The following is a 24,397-nucleotide window of genomic DNA, read 5'->3' on the forward strand; positions in this document are numbered from 1 at the left end:
AAAGACTCCTATTACAACCCCAAAGCGTTGAGACCCAAGACTGTCACTGCCATTCAGAGCCTTGGCAGCACAAATGTTTCACCCAAGGATTTGAGAGATTTGGTTCCAGATCAATAGGGGAGAAATTAATGCCTTGTTCCTCACCTCCCCCTTCCTTTCCACTGATGCTCATGTGCAGTTATTTCCTTATTCTGAGCACTATGTTTTGCTACTGGGGACAACTCCCAGATGTCCCCCAAACTGGTGCTTTATGAGCTGCCTTTGGTATAAATGCTTTATTGCTGCCTTATCCAAATTTGGATAAGGCCCTTTCCCCATCTGAGAGCCAGATTTAAGTGGGTTGGAAGTTACAAGTGGCTGGAACACTTGGTGGGTGTAAAGCACTGACCATTTCTGGCTTTGCAAAGGTTATGATGATGATGATGATGGGCTTTGCTTACATGGCACAGAACTTCCTCCCTGATGTCCTATCTCCCATAGCACATTTTCTTCAGACAGCTGGCAGAGAAGTTAACAAGATAAACATTGGAAAAATCTCTGGCAATTCCATCTCATGCAGAGAAAAACTGCCTGGCCCAGGCACAGCAGCAGCTAATGCAAGGAGGAAAAGGGAAGACCTTGGATGTGTCACTGCACCCTAGGAAATGGCAACATACTAAAACACCATTCAGTGCTGTGAGGGGAGATGTGGAAATGAAAGAGGAAGCAGAAAAGAGCATCAGAGCTCCTTAAGAAGCCTTATTCTGAATTAAATTATTTCAAAAACTAAGCAAGTTTATTATTGCTTACTTGCATCAAATTTATTTTTTTATTAGAAATTACTACTGAAACAGCCCCTTAACTGACTCCAACTTAAATTGCCTTACTCTCCAATTATAAGAGAAGTCCAGGAAGTATTTCAGCCCAAGCTCTTTCCACTTCAACCAGTTCACATCCAAGACTGGCAGACACTAATGCATTAATTTATCTAGCAAAGAACACCCTTACCTTTTTAAGGAGACTTCAGAAGATGACAGCAAATAAAGTAAGTTGAAGGTCTTTACCAGGCAGAAGCCCCACAAAAGCCATCATGACCTCACCCAAGTAGATCTCTAGCAGCTAAAAGTGAACAGTGCTCATCTGAACTGTGAACAGACCTAACTGTGTTATCAGTGTGATTTTACCTCACTAGAACAGTGTAACCACAGAACTTCCAGAGACCCCATTTCTCCAGGAGAAAAAAATCAAAACCAGAAAAACAACAAGATCCTATTTAACACACTTTATCATGGTAAGGTAGGCTTGGATATATTTTTTTCACATGCTTTCTGCTCATCAGGATTTTCAAATTCACCTCTGCAAAGCCTTCAGCTGCTGGACCCCTGCATACACCAAAATCCAGTGCACACTCTCTGTCCTCTCTCTTTGACAAGGCTATAGGAACAGGAGCCAACCTGAGCCCTTCACATAAACAGCAAGAGAAATTTGTAGGCTTTATCTAGGGCTGCCCTTGGTCCAGGATAGCTCATTCAGTACAAGCTAATCTTGGATAGACCCAGGTCAACCTGACCTGAAAGGATCTTAATTGGGTTAGTATAACCAGCCCTAAATATCCCATTGCCATGATCTGATTCTTCCTATTAAAAACAGTATGAAAAAGCCACCTGCAGCAAAAACTGGCATTATGCTGCTTAAGGTTTGTTGGGTTTTTTACAACTGGAATCAAGTTCTGAGAGCTCAGTACAGTATAACAAGTTAAAGGAACACAAACAGACCCAAAGGGTCAGACCATGGTTGCAGTTCACATACTCATGAGGCAGATCCAGGACAAGGCTGTGTGCAAGCCAGAAATCCAGGAATTAGTTATCAGAATTGTATTACAGATGTTCTCCTCATAATTCACATTACTCAAAGGAGAAAAAATATTCTTCACCTTTCACAGGGGACATTAAGTCCATGTTCAGCAAGAATGAAAGAAAGAAAATCCAGGAGCCTTTTTCTCCTTTACGGTGGATTATCACTATTACAGATGAAAAAGACAAAAATAGGATCTAATTAAAATAATACACTGTTTTAAAAGCCATCAGCACTGCTTTATATTCCCAAGCTGGCTACTTTCTGTTGTGTTTGGTAGAACTAATCACACATCTATTCTTTCCATAATACAAAACAGGAGGTGCCATAAAGGAGTTTTACCCACATGAGCATGGAAGGGAAAGTAGGAGAGCTCCCTAATAAAGGGGGCAAAGGAGAGAAAAGGGGTATCCCAGGAATTCATCAACCTCTCCCACTTCTATGGGCTTTACCCCAGAGAAATTCCCATAGAAATTATGGCCAGGTCAACTGAGATATTCACTGCAAAGTTCTCTGAGTAGAACACTAAGAAGAGCTTTTTCCAGAGACGTTCTATTAAAAATATAAATATTCTCCTGTAAGTGAACACAATTTATATTTGAAAAAAAAATTAAAAATTGAGTTTTGCCAACTTCCCTAGTAAAGAAAGAATGCATTGTCGACAAAAAACATTGTCTAAATGCATGTTATTTTTCTGTGTATCTTCCTCTGAGTGGCTTTTTAACAATGGTTTCCATTTTATCAAGTATTACTATCCAAGTCAGTCTTGAGTTTTATTTGACAGAAAATTCAGCTAAAAGAAGGTATCAATAGCTATCTATAAAAGTCCAACACACCCATTCTGCAGGAAAGACTAAGACTTTAAAAAAAATCACTCCTAGGCTGAAGCTTTTTACAGCCTCAAAATTTACTCATAATTTAACATTGCATTCTGTCAAAAAAATAACAAGGTCAAATTGTTTCATCAGTTGCAGTCAAGCAATGCTAAACAGCTCAGAATTTGGCATAATTTTAATCAATACAAATAAACTGAATTATTCACTTGGAAATTTATTAACTCTGATCAATATATTTCATACAAAAGCTGCACAAAATCAGCCAACGCTGCAACCTATACAGAACACTGCAAATATTTGCTCATTGGGAAATTACTGTTGTTTCCTTTTCTCTTTCCAAAAGATAACAATATTGCAAAACATGATTTAGCCAAGTATTCCAATGCAAAAGGTGCACCAGTTGTATGTACACAGCAGATCACTGGACACTCCAAAATTGAAGGGAATCAGTTCCATATGTTTTCTACTAATTAAATTCAGCACCAGCGAGGTTAAGCAAATGACAAGCAGCTGCTTTTCTTTTTTGCCATAGTCATGAAAAATCCCCTTAGAGCTCTGAGTGACTCCAACTGGCAGACACGGTGCAGCACCTTTTCTCCCTGTGTTTTCATGATTAACAGAGACTGTGAACAGCCCCCAGAGCAATGAACTCTTTCCACCTCCAGACTGTCAAGTTTTATGCAGAAAAAAATTTAAAAGGAAGAAATAAAATAAAACAAACAAACAAATATTCTTTTGAAATACCCCAGTGATGTAAATCCTAAACCACAGCCCCTCTCACTGCACACACTGCTGTCTCCTGAAGTAAGTCAAAGTGGAACTAAAGAAATATTAAGGTGTCACTAAACCAGGCCATGGCTCAATGCAACACTGGCATCACCTTTATGATCCATCACTTCACTTCAAACAGGGCAGAAACACTTTTTACCATGCACAGAGGTTAACACAAAGCTTTACTTCTAAGGCTTGTCTCCTAATGTTCCTCAGCCATTCAGAGGTTTTTTCACACCTGATGGGATTAAACTGAAATAAAGACATTGTGTGTGTCTTTAAACAAACTGAAAGGTCAGATTTTCTATCCCAGCATTTATGCTGAGCAGGGCAAGGAAGCATTTTCAAAGCACAGAACTTCAAAATTCTTTCAAAGGTAAATATTCCCATGGAGTTGTGGTTGGGAAGATCTGGGAAGAACAGCATGCACACCCAATATCAAAATTATTTCCCAAGCACTGTCTGTGACTGCAAAGAGCTTGCTGTGTAAAGAGACACATGAAGCAAAGTAAATTGCTTAGAAGTGGCTACACCTGGCTACTTCAACAGGGAGCAAAACCAAAATAAATGGAACACTCAGCCTTTTCTTCTCTATTTTTCAACTAATGGTTATTATATATGGACATGGCCACAGCCCCCTCCAAAGAAGCAGTGTTTATTTTGCTTCTAATCATAGAATCTTTTCAGCATTCCCAGCTGACATACAACAGAAATAAGCAAAATACATGTTTTTCAAGATATAAATTCACTTTGATGAAAAGAATATTTTAAGGAGTAGTAAAAGTGTATTTACTACTCCACCATCCAAGTAAAACCAGTTTAAAACACCATAATTTTCTAGACATGATGTCCTCATCTCCCACAATAATGCTTTGTCATTTCCTGTGGCAGCTCTTGTTGTGTTGTCGGGCCTCACCCCCTGGTTGGGGTGACCCGGAAAGGTGGAAAAGTCTCTCCTCCAACCCGTGTCTCCAAACAAAGACTCGATAGTCTTCAGTCGTCCGGTCTCAAGGCAGTTTATTGTAGGTTATCTAAAAGATTTCTCCCTGAGCTGCTGCGGTCCGTTCAGCAGTCAGGCAAAGGCAAACTCTGCACCCTCTCTCTGACACCCAGGGGGCTGGTGCCTTCTTTTATATCACATATTACGTATTAGATGTTTACAGTTTTCCCCCAATGCCCGTCACCTATATTGAACAGTGACTTTCTACTCTAAACCAATCTGTGAGTGCCAACATCACCAAGAACATGGAGGTTAGGAAGAAGAAAGAAAGAGGACAGGGCACACCCAAATCCCTCCATCTTAGAACTTCTGACCCCCATGTACAAAACTCAGACCCCTCTGTACAAGGCCTAAAACCCCCCTGTACAGCACTCAAAAGTTCTTCCTTTCAGTTTGTGACTACTTCTACTATAATATCTAAACTTTTGTGATTTCTTGTTCTTCCTGCAAGGTTGGTAAATTGTTCATGGATGAAGTTCAAAGCCACAGGGGTCTGTGGCTGCATTCCAGGGTCTCAAATGCTTTTGACCTGGGCCCGGAACATCCAAGAGTGTCCAAGGGACATTCTGGGTTCTGACAATTTCCATCAGAAAAAAACCCAAATGTTTGTGCCTAAAAAGTAGCTTTACGTTTTAGATTAAATCACATCATCTTTTCCCCACAAAGCATTCACTACATTTGCTGCAAAAATCAGCTTTTCTTGCAAAAGCTGCCATCCCTGATTACCACTCCTCCTTGTTTATGCTGAGGATAAACAACTGTGCAGGCCCATGTTTAATCCTGCACTGACTAATTGCATTCTCCACTTCTGTAATGCTGTGTCAGTCTAAAAACACTTCATAAACAATTAGGACTCACAAAACCTCCATGACAGAGACAAGACTTATATTCATGGAACAGATGATGCAACCCATGCACAGTGAGTCAATTGTCTGCCCGAGGTCACCCCGAGAATCAGTAACAGAACCCAGGAATTCAGCCCTCCCTCCTCAGCACGGGATGAGCCCTGCACATCCAGCCTCAACACCAACACAAGGATTCCAGCACAGCCTACCAAGATGTGTTGGAGTTTTGTCACTGCCTTAGATCCTCACTTTTAACCAATTTCTGTTCTGGAAAAGGGTTTGACACAAAAGCTGACAATTCTGGGCTTTTTTTACAAAAGCAGTACACACATATTAAAAAAAATAAATAAAACAAAAAGAGAGAGAAGAAATGCATTAAGTTATCCTTACTCCCATTTAGAAGTACCTGCTTCTCACCTTTAGTAGAAAGGCTCCATGTTGGCTCAAAAATGCCTTCACTTCCATGCAGCCACCAGGGAACTGCAATGAGCCTCACAGCCTGCAGCATAAAGTTGTATGTGTGTCACCACTGATCCAAATGCTGGTTGGGATTCCCCCCTTTCCCTGTTTCCCTTTTCTCATCCACTGCATTGCATGGATATGTGCCTTGCAGTTTGAAATTAAATTACTGCAGTTTGCAGTTTGGGTTTTGGCACTTTAGACCACAATGTTCCATTTTCACATTGGAGTGAGACTGTTTCTACCTCCCTGATACTGAGCAAAAAGATGGGATTCTTAAGTGGCCATAGTGAGAATAATCCAAACTGTGTAGCACAACCTTGTCTGTGCTTTTAAAAGCATGTTCCAGAGACTGCTTTCCCAGACAACCTTAATTTATATATTAGTTCCCCATTCCCTGCTGCACAAGCTGCAGGACATTTTTATATTATATTATTTATATTTATATTAAATTTATATTATACTTTTATATTAAAGTAAGTTGACTAATTAGTAAAATCACGGTCTTAAGCAGGGTTCACGCCCTCCATAAAGAGGGAAACCTCAAATCCCAATTTCCCTCTTTTCCTACTCTCTCCAAGGCTGCCATTGCTTCCCCAAAATGGTTTGGGCCGCCTGACCCCAGGCAGGGCAAGTGCAGCAAAGCTGTCCTGGCTGCCTGGAGCCCAACACATCCCTCAGGACTCCCACAAGTCCGGGAGTAATTTTTTCCACACTGTGGGATCACATCCCATAAGCAGCTGGTTAATATACTGGAGATCAGGCCAAGCAGCCGCTGGATATCAAAAGTGTGGGGACAGATCGCTGCAGGAAATTCCTGATCCAGGATTAGGGGGGAGACACAGCAGGAGCATCTCTGCCCTGGGGAAGGCTCCCAGGCTGCCTTCCAGAGTGCTCTCAGTCACTTCTGGGTCAGTCCCAACTGCATATTAAATAAAAATTCCTCTCTAATCCACAGCCTGGACCACTGATGGGTTTATTTAATAGCACCCGAGGCAGAAATCTCTCTAAATGTGTTTGTCATTTCAACAGCAAACCTCTGATAAATGTTTTGTGAAGTATCATTTACCACCAAGTTTTCATCCACTGTACAGGAGCCTTGACCACCTCTCCAGGCTATAATCCAGCTCCTACGTTTATGGACACTCACAGATAATATAGGAAAAGCTGACTAAAATCAGTATTAAAATTGTCTTCTGCTTATCTCCTACTTAAAATGCGCATTGCCACATCAGAGAAAAAACAAAAAACCTCACTTGATCTGATATAATTGATCATGACTAATTCATGTGCCCTGTTACTTATTTCCTTCCTACTGACTGGTTTGATTGGGGGTGCTTTTTGTGGTTTTTGTTTGGGGTTTTTGTTTGTTTGTTTGTTTAGTTTTATTTTTCCTTCTTAAATTCCTACTTCCCTTGGAGCCAAGTTCCAAAATTGAATATATCTGGGGATTGTTCTCACACAAAAGATGAGGGGAGAGAAAGCTCTCTCCCCTCAGGGAGAGGGGACAGGGACAGTGCTGTCCCTTGATGGACAGGGGCTCAGTGCTTTCCTTCACAAGGGAAGGTACTATTATCTCTCAGGACTCACTCTTGAAATCCAGACCAAAACTGAAAACACCTCATGGCTGCTCCTGGCAGAGGGAAGATTGTATCTCTCCTTGTCCCAAGTACCTTTGGTGCTTATATCCCACTTTACTTACTCCTTTACATATTCATACGTCCTTTATAGAGCCCCAGCTGGATTTGTCATCACACCCTGAGTCACCTCCTCAGGTGCTCTGCTCCCCTCTTCTGCCTGGCTCTTTGGCACTCTATCTTTCTTGAGATACGCTAAAACCCAAAGTTTAGGTGCATGCAGCTGCTTCCCCAAACTCCTGGTAGATCATCTCACTGCTGGCCCTGGAGAGACACCCTGGGCCTGCCTCTGGCTCCCCTTCACCAGCAGCAGGGCCCAGGAGCCCCCCAGCAGCCAAAACCTCTTCGCGCAGCAGGACCTGCCTCATCCTCACTGGCCACACCTGGGGCTGCCAGCCCCAGACCATCAGGAATGGCATCAAAGCAATCACATTCCCCCTCCCCTGCCCACAGCCCCAGCCCTGCGCCCGAGGAGAAGAGGAGGGACACAAAAAAGACATTTAGAGGGTGGTCCTTTCTAAAAACACCCTTTTCTTTCTTTTTAATACTCTTGTCTAGCAGAGCCATTTACATTTTCACACACAGCTACTTACACATAGGGAAGAGCTATATTTCATGTGTCCTACCTATTTTCACTTAGATCTATTTTCTCTTAAATCTATTTAGACACAGACAAATTTACATATATATGAATTTACAACTGCATCTCATATCTATTCGGCCTTATCTCAGTTTACACTTCTGTGTTTACACTTATGTATCTATTTAGATTGTGTCAGCTTACACTTCTATTTGGATTACATATTAACACGTATTGCACAGAAAATTGATTTAGACCAGATATCTGTTTAGAGCTAAATATTTACCCTTCCATCTAATTACACATCAGCCTGTTTAGATTTAGGTATTTATACATCCTTATATATATAACCTCTATTGAGATTACATACATCATCTACTTTTACCCTGCAATGCAAAACAAATGTAGGTGGTTCCATCTGGACAGAAATTTTCTATTTTAAATCATCATCCTGCATCTCAGCAGCCTCCAGTCAGTGCTGTTAGTGGCTCTCATGTTCCTTCTGATCAGCTGTTAGCTTTGCAAGCCCAGAGAGCTAAACCCAGCTGACTTGAGCATCTTTTCCAGTCCTTTCTCTTACGTTCTAACTTTATTTGGTCTTCATTGAATCATTTTCCAAGTAGTAGCAAATGACACAATTTGTAGTGTCAATTTTAGCACATTAATTTTAATTAATTTTCAGGGGACAGAAAAAAATTAACTGTTTCCTGACACCATTACTGTATTTACACTTCACAGTCGGTAACTGGGCCAAACTTTCATTCTGCCAAGATTTTAATCTCAAGCTTAGGCCATTGAGAAAAAGCCCACAATTTACCCAGATCATTCACATCTTTCCTAAGTTTTGGAAAAATGAAGACTGGGATATTCATGTTAATTCACTAAAGAGCTCCCATGTCTCCTAAGTCATTCTGTGCTGGATTAGCACTGCTGTTAAATTTGCAGGACCTTAGGGATGAGGCTTCTCTGGCTGCTCTGTCCAGACCTTCCCTGACCTGACCCTGATTTAGCTGTGGCAGCAATTTCTCTAATTGAGCAGGTGTCTGTATCTTGTTTTACTTCTGTTTATCTTTGTGTTGCACAAGCACGCCTTTGTATCTGCAGCAGTTATTTTACTAGAATAAGATATTTACAACCAAATAATGACAGAGCTTACAAAATACAGGCTGGGCAGAATATCAGAGGCCTTGAGAAGTGGAAACAGAGGATGCAGTGTGTGATTACAGCAGGAGATAAGAGATGGGGCACAGGCTTGGCACTGGAGACCCCACAGCTATAAACAATTCACTAATGGTCAGTGAAAATAAAAAGCAGTCCTGAAGCAGGAAAAAATCTGTTGTAAGTGTAACAAAGAAATTCTATTTCACACACATAAAAGGGAACAAAAGATGGTAAATTCTGATGAAACCTGGAGCTGCACAGCAATGAGGAAATATGTCAAAGGGTGTTAGGGAACATTGGGGTAGGTGACCCCAAGTGGATCCCAGGAGAAAAAGGAAAAACTGTCACCACAAACATCATATTCCTCCCTATTAAGGACATGAGATTTCAACAAGTCATTGTGTACTTCCCCTCTTCCTTCTGCAGCAAATTATACTCAGGAATTGAATGAGTGTAAATACCAACCTAACAGGCAGAATTTTAGAAGTAAGTTTTAAAGTTTTAATTGATTACTATAGTTGCAGCTTTTTAATTATTAAAAACAAAACAAAACAACAAAAAAAAAAACCAAAACATTGCATTTGAGTCTCTTCTGTAACAATTAGATCTGGACTAATTAGGTGAAGATTTCAGTTATTCTAACACTAAATTCTAGTTCTTACTTTTATAATGTGTGCTTACCCTTTTTGATACAGAACACCTTATTATTAGTATAATACTTCTTAACCTACTTTCTACCATACCTTATCTATTAACTCTGACTTTCCATTATTGAAAACCGTTATTTCATTTCTCTCTTTTTTCCCCAAGTCAATAGATTCTTCTAATACAGATGTCACAAAAAACCCCACAAGGGCCTGCACTTAGTGAGAAGATTCTGCTGATTCCTCAAATATATCAAAAGAGAAACCCAATTACTGACTTTGTCATCAAGAGTAGACTTCTATGACAGGGTGTTGGACTTCCTTCCTTCTCTTGCCCTGACCCTCACACAGCAGGACTATGTACATTCTGGATCTCAGAGTAAAAATTAGCAGAGCTGCAACAGTACTGTGAAAGAGTTTTCCAAAAACTTCACACTTTATCAGGTCAATTTATAATCTCACTTTAAAACGCTGCCTCTGTGTCATTAGTAATCAATATGGTGACTCAAATACAATTTATTTGCTTCTCTAATTTTCTACATTTTTGATGTTTTAACAGTTATCAGAAATACTCATTCTGGCAACAAAACATCTATTCTGGGGTAAGCCCTCCTTTTAAACTCATAATTATGATTACTTTCCGCCCACTGCTGTGCTGATAGTGTCCAGAAAAAGCCTGAGGGAGCTGCAAACACCTTCCCTTACTCTGCACTGCCATGGTCTCTGGGAACATCTGGTACAAAGTCCCTGCTCAAGTCTGATGCGACCAGTGATCCAAACCCTGGTCTTAAATCAGGCACAACAGAGAGTTGAATAAATGTAGAACAAAAATAAAATTTTAAACCTCAAAAGTGGCCAGATTTAATCAGAAGTAAGAGTGCGTTTGGCAGTGTTAGTTGTTCTCTTCCTGCACCTCCCCTCGCCCTATCCCCACCCCCAGTCCTGTGATCAACTTTGGCCATGAGAGATAAACCACAGAATTCACTGGAAGTTCTCACTCAGGACAGCCAGGGCTGAACCAGTAAAGACTGAAAACTTTCTGGTAGAGAGGTGTTTCCACAATTCTTGCACTTGGGCAAGTACCATCAGTACAAGTCCTAAACTGACAGACAAATGCAGATGTTGAACAGCTCTGCACTGACCACAAATTCTCACTGTAAAGCCACCACCATCTGCTAAAGCCACCTTCTTAAGAGCATGACATTTGTCAGAAGCCTGGTATCTGGATACTTTCTCATGTTGATTTGGTGCATACCTTTATAGTTATGATTTTCAGACTTACTGACAGTTATACAGACTCTCAAAAGCTTTGGTGCTTGCTTTATCCTGTTAATTTTGGCCACGTGCTTTTTCTCACCTTTCTTTCAGCTTGTCAGCACTGGAATCTCTGAATTCACTTCACCTAAAATGTTTGCTTCTTTATATGTACTGCAGAGTGTAATCCATCTACACTATTAAGGGAAAGCAGCCCCTTTTCCCAATGGGAAATGCAACCAGTCTCTGGGAAAAACCAGCTCATTTCCAGACAGGTGAATGCTGGAATGTCAGCATCCAAACTGGCATTACAGACAGAATAAATCAACATTAACACCACTCCATATTTTAAGTGAGATGAATGACAAAGGTAAGGGAGTCAGAGAAAACTGCAGTACTCTCCGCTCTCTTGGTAAAAAATTTGCTTTTGTGCAGTTTTGCTTTAAACTCTGCATACATCAGCATAGAAGAAACTCCAAAAATCAAACAGAAAAGCACTGTGATAAACAGGGAATTTTATTTTTAGCCCAGCAGAGATTTATCACTATGAGAGTCTTGTGACTTTGACAAATCTAACAATAATGAGTTGTGTATACAACCTACAACAGCTGACAGAGAATAATACATTCCATCTGCTGGAGCTGTCCCAGGAGGCTGACCTTCAAGGTCTAAAAACTTATAAATTTTTATTTTTTCTCCTCTCTAATAAAAACCACTATGAAACAGCTATTTGGTTCCTTTTGTGAAGGATGCATTGTGGTGAATAGCTGATATTTAAAGAGAAAACTCAAAATGCATCTAGAAAATTCCAGTTACACCAAAATGCTGTTTCCTTTCTCTGGAAGGATCAATCTCTGTGACCTGCCACTCACTCTAGCTCTTCTGATTAACGACAATCTTCATATTTGAGTGCCTTCTTTAAACCTTACAGGAACATTAAAGATGTCAGAGGGCTTTCACATACCTTGTCATCCTGATAACAAACCCTCCTGCAGAGGAGTAGGTACAAGGATAGGCAAAAGTACAAGTAAAGAATAATTTCAGGAATATAGATAATACTTATGGATATAATCTCAGGTAAGGATGAAATGACTGAGGATTTTAAATCACTGCATGAAAATATTAAATCATACACCCTGGTATGAAATAGTTCCTTAGTTGAAGTAAAGACACCCATGAAAAAATACTGCACTGGAGGGCCACAAAGATGCTCCAAGGGCTGGAGCACCTCTCCTGTACAGACAGGCTGAGAGAGATGGGGTTGTTCAGCCTGGAGAAGAGAAGGCTCTGGGGAGATCTCATTACAGCCTTCCAGCACCTAAAGGGACTTTGCAAAAACACTGCAGAGGGACCTTTTACATGGGCAAACAGTGATAGGACAAGGGGAATGGTTTGAAACTAAAAGAGCACGTATCTAGATTAAATATTAGGAAGAAATTCTTCCTTGTGAGGGTGGTGGGGTCCTGGCACAGGGTGCCCAGATAAGCTGTGGCCGCCAAATTCCTGGAAGCGTCCAAGGCCACACTGGATGGGGCTCCAAGTAACCTGGGATAGTGGAAGGTGTCCCTGCCCATGGCAGGGGGTGGGACTGGATGATCTTCAAGATTCCTTCCAACCCAAATAATTCCAGGATTCTATGATCCTTAAGGTCCCTTCCAACCCAACCCATCTTATGCAATGCCATTCTATGACTCGGCATCACAGTTATTCTCTAGAACTTCCTGAATCTCTATGTTTATTTTAGTTTTTCCTTATTAATTTCTTTCTAAATAGCTTCATTTCAAAAGGTTTGATTTCCAACAAGGAAACTATTATTGTGGAGGACTTTTGGCCTTTCCCTTTCTGTAAGGATGGACAAATTCTGAGTGCTACAGATCACTTTTCATCAGTCACACCCAGAACCCCATGCACAGTGCAGAGGTCAGGAGCAATTTTTCTTTTAGGTTATCAAGTTTTTGTTTCAAAACTCTACCATTTTTGCTGAATAGAGGTCTTGTTTCTATATTATGCTCTATCCAATACATGGGGGTTTTTATTCCACAGACACAGAAACCTCTCAGAAACGTTAATGTTGATCATCTCTGTTTTGCAAGGTTTCCCTTTTCTCCAACCTTCTTCATACAAATAAAGGAAAGCATTTTTGCCCAGTTTGGGAAGACCTGCCTCCCAAGCAAGGTTTGAGCAAGCCGAGTAAGATGGGCAGATGTGGATACATGAACAAGGTGTCAATAGAAAAATTATATTTCCAGAAGAAAAGGTGTGTTCACATAATGCCATTGCTAAATTAAGGCAAATGTCTCCTTTTTCAAGGATACTTGAACTACATTTCTATCTATTTCAGCCCAGAACAAAGAATTTTATCAGTGGGACTGTTACTGTGTTGCCTGTTCTTGACTGGCATTTATTTCAGGCCTTCCTACAGTCCCTCTCTCACACCTGACCAGAGCAGCAAAGAGCTGGTTTAGAGCAGCAGCTCTGCTCCTCTAGGTCAGTCCTAGAAAAGTGATCTGATTCAACCTTGCAGTTTGCCACCATCTGCAAAACATCCAGCCCCCACCAGCAATGAATTAAATATTCCACTACAGCAACAATCAAATAGAAGCTGGCATGGCCCCTTTCAATTACCTCTTTTGAATGATGATCCTCTCTGCCTTTTCTATTTTCAGCTTTTTTGACAGGAAAAAAAATGTCCCCGTTTACAGGCTTGAAGCCTAGTACTTCCACTCCCCAGGAATAGAAGCCTATTAATTCTGGCAAGAAGAATTTCACTGACAGAAATCAGGTTTAAACTTTTGAGAGGTGTCAAGAATGTTCAGTCAATTGAGACATTGAGTTCTCCAGCTACATTCCTGGAAGCTTTGCAACAGAAGGAATGAATAAGGAAAATCAAATTGAGTGTGATTTAACCCTGCCACTGGCTAAGGCAAAATGTGAAAGAAAAAATAGATAAATATTAATTGGTAAGGGAATAATATGAATGGATGTCTCTCAGAATAAGAATAAATTCAACCTGCTATAATGAAAGTACAAGAAGAAAACATTAAAAAAAAAAATGGGGAAAATTCTTTCATTTTCCCATCAGGCAGAAAAAGATACAGGCTTGTCTCATCACTCTCTTTTCTATGACACAGAGCTTTGCTCAGATTAACTATGACCATTGAGAGAACACAGTTTTAGTGAACCAGCATACACTGGCAGAGTCCTGAGTATAGCCAGCAGAGTTCCCAACATCTTAGTGGCCTCCAGGACTTGTTACCAGCAGCTCAACACTTTGCTGCTTCCATCCATCACATCACAACACCAAAAATACACTCAGCAAAATCTGCTGCCACATGGTCAGCAAGAGAAGCTGTTCAAGCCCAATAAATATGCTGAGAATGAGCACAGTATTCTGTTATGAGATGTGGAGTTAAAGTAGAAACTTTGGTTATAAATATCATACTCTTCATGCCCTCTCCCAGAACCCTAAAAGCACTGGAAATGCCTCTGGGTATGGAACAGAACTCAGATTATGAGTTCAAGATGTAGCAGATCCAGAAGATAGTCCCAACCTCATCAGACAAAGAAAATCAATGCAAAAGAGAAAAAAATCAGCTTTCCAGAAAACCTTTTTTTATAGTAAATAATACCATTTTATATTTTACATTGTAACATTCATATTTCCATTACAAACTTAATTTTAAAGAAAGGATTTTACAGACAAAGCAAGTATGTTAACTCAGCAGTGAAATTCAGACAGTTTCCATGATGAAATACAACCATCACTTATATAAACACACAATATTTTAAATGAAGCAAGAGAAAAAAAAACACTTATCAAAACCTCTTAGTTGATGTGGGCATAAAAATATTTGGTGTTTCTTATCGCAATTTGTTTGCACAATGTTTAAGAGGGTGCTGTAAAAAAAGTAGAAATATTTTTCCTGGTTTATCTTTCCTTCCTTCAGAGGTAAAAGGAGGTAAAGTTAAAAGGTGGGGTAGACCTGAGGTTTCCATCCACCTCTGAAATAACTCAAAAAAGAAGAATGAACAATATATCCAACATCTTAATTGATGGTGAACAAAGAAAGCTCTCTTGATATTCACACCATATGAATTAAAGACTTTCTTTCATTCATCTTCCCCTATTTTTGTTATGCAACCATCCTTGGTTGGAGGCATCTTGATTTACTGATTAGCTTATAGTTGTTTTTTCATAGAACTTTTCCCTTCATCACATCAACTCTTTGTAAGCTTCTCTCTTGAAAAATTATAAACTGAGCATAAGTAAGTTACCTTTGGGTTCATCAGTGTAGAAGGACACATCTTTTTTGTCCTCTTGTTCATCAATGTGATCACAAGTGATCTGGGGAACAGACAAGGAATTTTCTCCTGGGTTTATTACAGGTGCAGAGCCATTTCCACAGCCCGGTTTCCCTTTTCTTTTGTATCTTCTGGCCTGTGAGAGTAGGAATAGAATGATCTCAGAAGATGCTATCAAACACAGCAAGTGCACGTGTGAGCTTCACTGTAAAGTGAATTCACTTGAGGTCCTATGTTTTTATTTAAAGAATGAAACTGAAATTCAGTGAAAGGGCTGCAACCTTTATTTACGGTTTTAAAGTGTCTGATTCTGAATTATGAACTAAACCCTGGTAAAAATTTGATTCTCAGAAGGCAATGAGAACATTCTGAAAAATCAGGCTGTTAGTAAAATTTCTCAAACTGGGACCAAAACTCAAGGCATACAAAATTCTAATGATTTCAGCATATATCACCTTGTCTGGAATATCTTTCTAAAGCTTAATTCAACATAACCATAGACTTTGAACTACGATCTAGACCCTGTGTAGCATATTCAACTAAATAAAACTTCACCTTTTGCCAAAAAGGCTAAATTAGGCACATCAGAAGAAGAGAAATCCTTCCTCCTGCCTCCAGTTTTCCTGATTTTAGAAGCCTAAAGACAGCCTAATAAATACACTATAACTGGTACTTTAAACTGAAAAATTAAGGTTTGGTTCAACAGACAGAGCTGCAGGGTAAAGATATTCACATATGGGACAAGGCTACTTGATCTAAAGTTAAGCCAATTCTTATTTTGTTATGGTCTACATTCAGATTTTTAGAATTCCTTCTTCTGCTCAGCTCTGCAGCAGTTAAACAAATGCATGTTCAAAATTAAAAGGGGGATAAATGGTATAAATAGGTATTTGTTGTGGACACTGGATGCACTGACACGCATCAAAATACTTCTAAAAGCAAAAACCACAGGTTCTTATAGCAGGAAAAGAAAATAGGTGTCCTCTGGAGAAAAAAATGCTACAACATACACAAAATGATCAGTATGTATTTGAGACCTTAAAATAGGAAGTCACAGACCAAGAAAGAACAAGAGAAGAAGATCCTTTGGTAAGAGGTGAAAGAGCCATTACTGTGCTCTTAAATGAGGGCTTGCAGGGCACAGGGAGGTTCAGACAAATCATATATTATAGAAATCACTAGAGAAAACAGAGGGGAAAATACATTTTTCCCATCTTTCCAACCATGGATTGCTTGCTGTTCAGCAACACACACAGGAGTCTTACTTCTGCTTTACCCCTTTCCTCCTGTTTTTCCTGCCCCCAGCTGTGACAAAGCAAGGTCACACTAACACCAAAACGCAGACATGGGCACAGATCAGGCTGTTTCAGCTTCCTCCATGTGCCAGGGGGAACTGTACAGCCCTTCTTCCCTGGGAAACAGGCTCCAGTGGCGTGCCACTGCCTAAAGGTAGGCCTTGCCCATCCTTTGGGAAACGCCGGGTCCCTGAGCTGGACCTGCTGCAGACTCTGCCCTTCTGGCAAGCTTGGCAATGACACCACAGAACTGGGTGTGGGCAATTCCACCTTTGCAGACAACCACTGTTCTGCTGTCCTGCACTCACAGCCCGGGAATTTGCCCTAATTTCAGAAGAAATAAAAGCAGCATAGAGTACTTCAGAGAAGAGTAGCTGCTGTCAGCCACGTTTGAAGCCTGAACATAATTTTTTAACTGGTTTGCTCCTTCTTCTGGTATGAACTACCTTGAAAAATGAATGAAGAATGGGAAAGCGGCACCATCGTCTTGTGCTTTGAGAAAGTAGGAGACTCCCAAGGGGATAAAACAATGGAGAGTTGGTACCTGTCTGACCAACAAGGCAAATTCAGTTAGAAGACATTCTTTCCTCAAGAATATTTTAAGGAAAACAAAACTAATTGGGCTGTGGCAGGAGGAAAATAAACGTATTTCAGGTGTCCAAACTGCTCAGGCTCTTCACGAGGCTTTTGGCAAGTTAATTATAATTTAAAATGAAAAGCAGGCAGAGAGCCAGCCCCGCCAGTACTCTCACCTGTTTTCTCAGACCGGGACTAGATGGCGCTGGAGACTTTTTGGGATTTTGCACGGGAGCTGTCACATAGATCTTCCAGGTGGCTGTGGAGGTGCAGGATTTCTCTGCTGAGTAGCAGCGCCACAGGGTCTGTAAAGAAACCCAAAGAACCTCAGTCCAGGAGCAGTCACTGGGTTCCTGCACGGCAAATATTGCAGCAAATCCAACTGACAACAAAGCCCCCAGGTAAACACCACTCCTGATTAAGTACATCCACGGTGGATGCAATTTGCACGAGGACACGCACACACATCACACAAAGATATTCAGTGTGCTCCCCTCACGAGCTGGGATCAAACTCTACCCACAGCAAAAAAATACCCCAAATAAATCAAACTGAATCAAAGTGAATCCCCCACTGAATGCTGTGTTTTCTTTTTTCTGCACTGTGCCACAATGAATGTTTGTACACTGTGCTATTTAATTCTTTATATTATCATCTGGAACGTTATGCTGGGAGATTTTTTCTAAAAACAGGAGTGTTTTTTCATGTATTTGTACATTCATCACCTCAGGATTTGGCAGATGCACAGGACCTAAAAGAACATAAATAGGAAGTTATGAATTAAATATTATAATGAAGATTTTTTTTATGTTTTTAGTATTTCACTAGATATACTCACTGCATCCAGTTAGTGTCATTACGCCTGTGAATATCAGGTATAGTGCAGCTTCCAGAAAGGGAGAGGCAATTATCTCATTTTCTCTACTTACTGACATGGATCAAAGTGACAAAGTGGCTAAACACAAGTTATAGATCTATATTAAATTTAGGAATAGTGATTCTCAGTACTTGAACTTCCAGGCCATACTCCCTCTCCAATAAACTCTGAGGTATTTTAGTATCTTACTGTTGTGGCCTTACCTGAATTAGGGAAGCTGCAGCTGGGATTTGTCTATTGAAATGCTTCTGACGTTGCTTCTGCTGGACTTTCAGGGCAAAACCAGACCCCAGAATACCCTAACAAAATAACAAAATTACTATTCTGACATGTATATAGCTTTACATACCTAAATAAAGTACTTCGCACCTGGAATAAACAGGCATTTAATAAAATATTTTCTAAAATGAATTTTCAAATGTCTACACTGTCAGAGTTCTATTTATTCCAATAAATAAATCTGAAATTGAGCAGATCAACAGCAGAATTGTGTAACTTCAATAAACAGCATGTGTTTAATGCTGTGATCCACAGGTTACAGGAGCCAGAGGCATTCACAGAGGTGGACACACCTTTAATGAAAAGATTTAAATTCCACTTACAGCTGGCAGGGCAAAGAAGGAGATGGCAAACACTGAGAAGCAGGAAGCTATTGTCTTCCCAATCCACGTCTGGGGAACTTTGTCTCCATAGCCAATTGTTGTGACTGTTACCTACACCAGGAACAAACATCTGTTTTAGTGGTTTTTTTCTCCAAAAAGCATGAGAAAAAAAAGAACTGAAGGGGAAAGTAATAAGTGAAGTATCAGGAGACAGGTGTGAATCAAGTGTGTGGATTTGGGGATAAGGAAACCCATGCTGACAGGAGTGAAAAAGGACAGAACTAACCCATCCCAACTGAATCCTCATGGCAAGAGGAGGAACACACAACCATTCCAGGATGTGTTATCTACCAAAGTCAGCCTGCCAGTAGAGCTAGACCTGAACAGAGCTGAGGCCTATGCTTAGCTTTCTTCCTCCCCCACAAACACAGGACCTGGCAACTCAGAATTGTGTTTAAGCCATAAGGTGCTTAAACTTGGATCTGATATTGCTTATCAGGGCCAGGGAGAAGGGGCCCACAGTCAAAGGAGACAACAGAGGCAGCAGGGCAGCATCACTCCAGTCAGAACCCAGGGCCTTTCAAGCAAAACAGAGGCAGGAAGCGCAACCGCCCCAGAGTCTGGATTATAATGCAGAAGCACAGCGAGGCAGGTCTGACACGGGTCAGGATTAGGATCAAGTGGTCAGCACACAAGCCACAGGAAGGAGACAACAGCCGGGCATCATCCCATGGGTGGAAATCAGGACTGAGGGAGCCCATACCTAGACACAGCTGCAGTTGAGCTACAGACAATCTCTCCTGTGCTGAAATATTGAAATATTGCTGAAATGGTGTGCATGGAGCACCACCAGTGGGGTCATGCTGGTCAGGGTCATTAGGTCAATTAATGCCCTCAGGTCTGGGACCTGTAGGGACTTTGCTCTACACGGACTTGCTGCAGAGGTGGCAGGCCAGCCCTGAAAAGCCCCAGAGGCAGGAGGACCTGAGTGGGATAGAGGTTTGGGGCTATTCCTGAAGAGGCCCAGCAGGATGAAAGAGAATTCATCATAAGCCAGAGGTCAGGAAGGACCTGGTGCAGGGGGGAAAAGAGGGTCCAGGTGGAGACTGGTCCATCAGAAAGGTTTGTGATGTAACAAGGAGCCCCTGCTGCCCAATGGAAGGGGATAATCAGCCGATCCCAAAGAAAGAACCCACAGCAAGCCATAGGAATCACAACTGACAGGGGCCTCAGCACCACATGGTCACAGCAGGACAAGACTCACAGACCATGGTCTAAAACACAGACCCTGGGCCATGGGGGTGTTGGGTTTTCAGCATCCTCAGAGCTCTGATGCTGCCATAAAATGGTGTGAGAAACATGGCTTGAATCCCTTAGAAGTGAAAACCTTCTGGTGAGGAACAGAAGAGCTCTGTCATCAATACTAACCACTGTGGAGAGCTGTAAATAGAAAAAATGTACTCTTATTTGGACGTACCAGCCCCAAACCTAGTCCCCCTCCCTTCACTTTGCCTTGAATGGTAGCAGAAACACAGCCAAAACAGACTTAAAAGAATATGTAAATTTACACTGACTATAAAGAGGCTGCCTTTTATGGAAAATTTTGCTGACAAATGCTTAGATGTTATGCAAAAATAGTCTTCTCAGCAGAAACTATCAAGCAATAAAGGCATGGGAAGAATATGTTTCCTCCTACTCTCAGAGCTGGAAGAAAGATTTGCAGGGAAAAAATTAGCAACTACTACCAAACTTAGTTTTTCCAAGTTCCAAAAATAGTTATATTTGTGTTTATTCATCATGAATTTTCCACTTGATGAAGACCACTTTGTAGTAGCTATATCCTTGAATGAATATTGTTCTTTTGAACTACAAACTGCTCTCAACAGGAGCTCTGCCTTGCCAGGTGTTTGTCTAGATTTAATGTGGCTGGTCAAGTGACTCAAGTGCTGTGTGCTACCAGCAGGACAATGAGTTTGCCAGTCCCCAAAATTAAATCAGACTCCCGAAAATTCAACTTTGAAATGCAGCATGTGTTTCTGGGCAGTGGAGGAAGTTAAAGCTGTTTCTTTAACAGCACTTCAGCTCCTCAGTGTACCCAGATGACCATTCAAAGTTAGTGGTTTTTCCCTTCTTTCCCCCTCTTTTTTCTTATGAAAGGCTTCTTGGTTTTTTGGGAATAGTTTGGTTTTTCTGGGGTGGTTTTTGTTGGTGTTTTCACTAAGTTGTCCAGCACACAGGACTTAAAACCAAACTGCAGTAATACTGAGATGCCTTAATTTTACTGTGGAAGACAGCATGAAATCTGTAACCACAGAAAAGATGAATTTTCCACCTCCACAGCAGGCACTTGTTTGGCAGACTCCTGCAGGTGCCTGAACATGTCTCAGGAAGTTTTTCCCTGGCTACCTTAAGAGGGTTCCTTGTTGGTAATCTAATTAGCACGTTGAATACATGGAAAGGATTATAAATTATGTAATTCTCTGTTTTTTTTAATCACAGCAAAATTTTTTTTTTCTATTCATACATCCCTAAGTTATCAGTATTTCTGAGCAGAGAATGTTGGAGAGCTTGACTCTGAAAAATGACACCTCTTGTAACAGAGATTTATGATGGCACATTCCAGCTCTGTGCACAGGCTCTAACACAGGCTCTGAACACACACATGCATGCCTCAAAAAGGGAAGAACTCTGATTAAGTAGAAGTCAACAGGGCTGCTCAGATGTTTAAAGACAGACAGGTGTCCTCAGGTGTGAAGAGTCCGAACTGCACACCTCAGAAAACCACACTAAATATAAAGGGATTCCAACTACTACCTCTGGCATGGAAATTTACTGCTGGAAATTCTGAGCAGTTGATCCCAAGTACCTGTGCCAATTAACACCAATTCACTGGAGCAAGTATTTAACTCCAGTCCAGTGGTACAGAATAGCTGAGTTTGCAGCAAGGCAAATAAGCATTACCAGCAGCAAGAGGCAAGCAGGGAGGGCAAGCAGAAGAGAAGCCTCCTATGTGCTCTTCTTTCCTCAAGATAAAAAATAGCCAAAAGGGACCAGGCAACTGCTGTGACACAGGTTGCAATTCTGGCAGACTGCCCATGCTGTTGGAAGTGCTTTTACGTATGCCCTACGTGCTACGACTTCCAAGAATGGCTTCATGTGAAATACAAGCCTTTGATATGTCTTTGCAGTTTAACCTGTTTGCCTGCCAAATCTAGGAGAAGAAACCTTGCCTTTAACTGAAGCAGGTGAATGTAGTTAGCAATTAATTCCAACTCTCATTCATTCTTTATTTTCTCTTTTCTCTGTATTTAAACCTTTCAGGTCATTTGTATCAAGTTCAGCAAGCTTGCACTTTCTCCTCAAAGCAAAATGTTCCCCATAATATACTCTGTGGTTTTTGTCAGACACATAAGACTTGGAACAATTTTTTTTTTTTTCCAATGGCTCAGTTTTGAAAGGCAAAAGTAAAAATCAAATTTCACTCCCTAGTAACGCCACATCTGTGTTTCTATGTTCCAGGAGATTTGAAAGGAAAAGAAACTGATTCACTTTGTTCCTATTTCCAGCTGTGAACTGCACCTGCACCGTGACTCACTATATGCTGGGGAGGCCTAGATGCCTGAAAAGCTTACACAACAATTTGAACAGTGTTCCTAACACAGCCAGAGAAAGAGGAGCTGATTTTATCTTGCTACTACACAAAGCAAGTCAAGTTTTGGAAAATAACAAAACCCACTGATCCACACACTTTGAAACACAGATCCCAAGTCAGCTATCTCAACAAGGTACTGTGCATTTTAAGCTTCTCTGATGGTCTTCATAACTCCTTTTAAATTCCCAAAGTCCAAAATACTGTTGTAGAAACACACTCTGACTTTTTTAACCTTATTTTTTTTAACTCTTTACTCATATCAGTGCAATAGCTTGTAGTGATTAGAAATATTTCTAATTCATATCTAAATATTCAATGCAACTAAGGAAGCAATTCTGGAAAACTAGAGCTAAAAAAAAAAAAAACACAAAAAAAAAAACCAAGGAAAGGTAGGAAGAGTACCCTGGGTCCACATGGAATTTTTATCATATGCAGAAATTACTTGTGCATGAATATACATGGATAGAACTGGATGCTAAAAGTGATCCACTGGTGTTTGAGGTGAACTGCTCAAATAATGGAAGAATAAGTGAGAGTAAGAGTACTAGTTTGCTCTCGTAAAGCTGGCATGGGGCATCTTTCAATTATACTCTTATTGTTTTTCATTTAAAATGCAGCACAATCTCTACTTCTGAGACACTCATTATTTTCTTCCACTAGCTACAGGTTGCTTCACAGCTATAACCATGAGGTTTCATGTTCTTAAAATTTTATCCCATTTCCACTGAGGACTTTAACAGGTGATATCTCTATGGGTTGGTTCATGGTTTCATTGCTTCCCAGCACCTTAGATCATTAGGTCCATCTGGCCAATGAGTGGATTTTTCTTTTTTCACTTGATTCTTCTGGATTTGTACTGTTTAGCATAGTCATATGTGATACTCTGCAGATGAAATGAACACTTGACAACCTAATGACAGGAATTTCATGTTTAAAATATTTTTATAGTGAACCACTTACAGAGTGGTGACTCAGGCTACATGTAATATAGTCTATAATTCTGTGTACTTCATTGAAGTAGAGACTTATGCAGCATCTAAGTTAAAGATAAAAACCAAAAAACAGGAACCTATAACCCGCATCAAGGTCTGAATTATTACTGAGAGAGTGAGTTTTACACAAAAAGAAAAAAAAATAGGGTCATTAACCCAACTTTTACATATAGAATAAGTTTTTCAGGTATGCACCTTTTGCAGATAACTAAGTAGAGTTTAAAGGAAGTGATATAGTTTTTGAAGGGGATTTTTACTTTTTTTGACATGTGGAATTTTCATATCTGTAAGCATTCAGTGTCCTGTGCTAAGAACTTGCTAACCTGTTTTCACAATAAAATTTAATACCCCAATAATTTAATTGTATTTCTATATTCTTGCTTGTATCCCTCTGAAGAGGTTGTCAAGCTTCCCTACAGAAATACATTCTGCAAAGAAAGAAATGACAGGTTTTTCTGAAAAGATCACAACTTGAACAGAAAACCTTGAGCCCTGTTTGCATACACATTTGTTTGTGAGGACTTACCACACCCCACCAAAGGGCATCAGCATAGCTGGAGAAACCTGTCTTTCCATCTTCATCAACTGCATCTTTCTCAGCAAGATAAACAAAGTAGGATGAAAAAATTAACCCCAAGAATCCAATGTACAGTGTAGTTATGAGTTCCTATTAAAAGAGAAAACAAACAAGTATATGAGGTTTTCATCCTATATACATACATATATATATGTGTATATATATTCTATGATTGTAAAATGTTGCAAATATCTGTGGGATTTTTGCATCACAGGAGAAAAATTAATATGTTCTATTTCAGGTATGACATTTGCCTCCAGTAAAACAGCTAAAACATTGACTTGGATTTTATTCATACCAGGCTAAATAGTTCAAAAAGCCATCATTTTGGGCTCGATCCATGGGGCAGCTAAATGTAGAGTGGGACATCTCTCCTAATTATGGAATGGGAATCATTTCACTTAACTGTCTACTCAAATACTAACTGTCTAAACATTTTAAAAGTAGCAAAGCAGCTTCAGAAATGCCCTTTCTGAAGAGCGCACTGAGAAATAGCAGCCATGT

At 40.3% G+C, this 24,397-nt stretch overlaps 1 protein-coding gene across 5 annotated transcripts in view; it reads right to left on the reverse strand.

Annotated features, from left to right (window-relative positions):
- LOC137474798 (potassium voltage-gated channel subfamily KQT member 1-like) overlaps window positions 1-24,397 on the reverse strand; it is a 407,224-nt gene that overhangs the window by 346,180 nt on the left and 36,647 nt on the right. For all 5 annotated transcript variants that reach the window (XR_010999499.1, XM_068191686.1, XM_068191688.1 and 2 more), the window contains exons 6-10: window positions 23,843-23,983; window positions 18,673-18,783; window positions 18,274-18,369; window positions 17,370-17,498; window positions 15,296-15,458 (exon numbers count right to left, since the gene is read on the reverse strand). Coding sequence is in view for 4 of the 5 variants with exons in the window: in XM_068191686.1 (XP_068047787.1) it covers window positions 15,296-15,458; window positions 17,370-17,498; window positions 18,274-18,369; window positions 18,673-18,783; window positions 23,843-23,983 (640 nt within the window). In the remaining variant the exon portion in view is untranslated. The remainder of the gene's footprint in view (window positions 1-15,295; window positions 15,459-17,369; window positions 17,499-18,273; window positions 18,370-18,672; window positions 18,784-23,842; window positions 23,984-24,397) is intronic.

The sequence above is a fragment of the Anomalospiza imberbis genome, chromosome 5 (assembly GCF_031753505.1).
Source record: "Anomalospiza imberbis isolate Cuckoo-Finch-1a 21T00152 chromosome 5, ASM3175350v1, whole genome shotgun sequence".
Lineage (NCBI taxonomy): Eukaryota > Metazoa > Chordata > Aves > Passeriformes > Viduidae > Anomalospiza > Anomalospiza imberbis.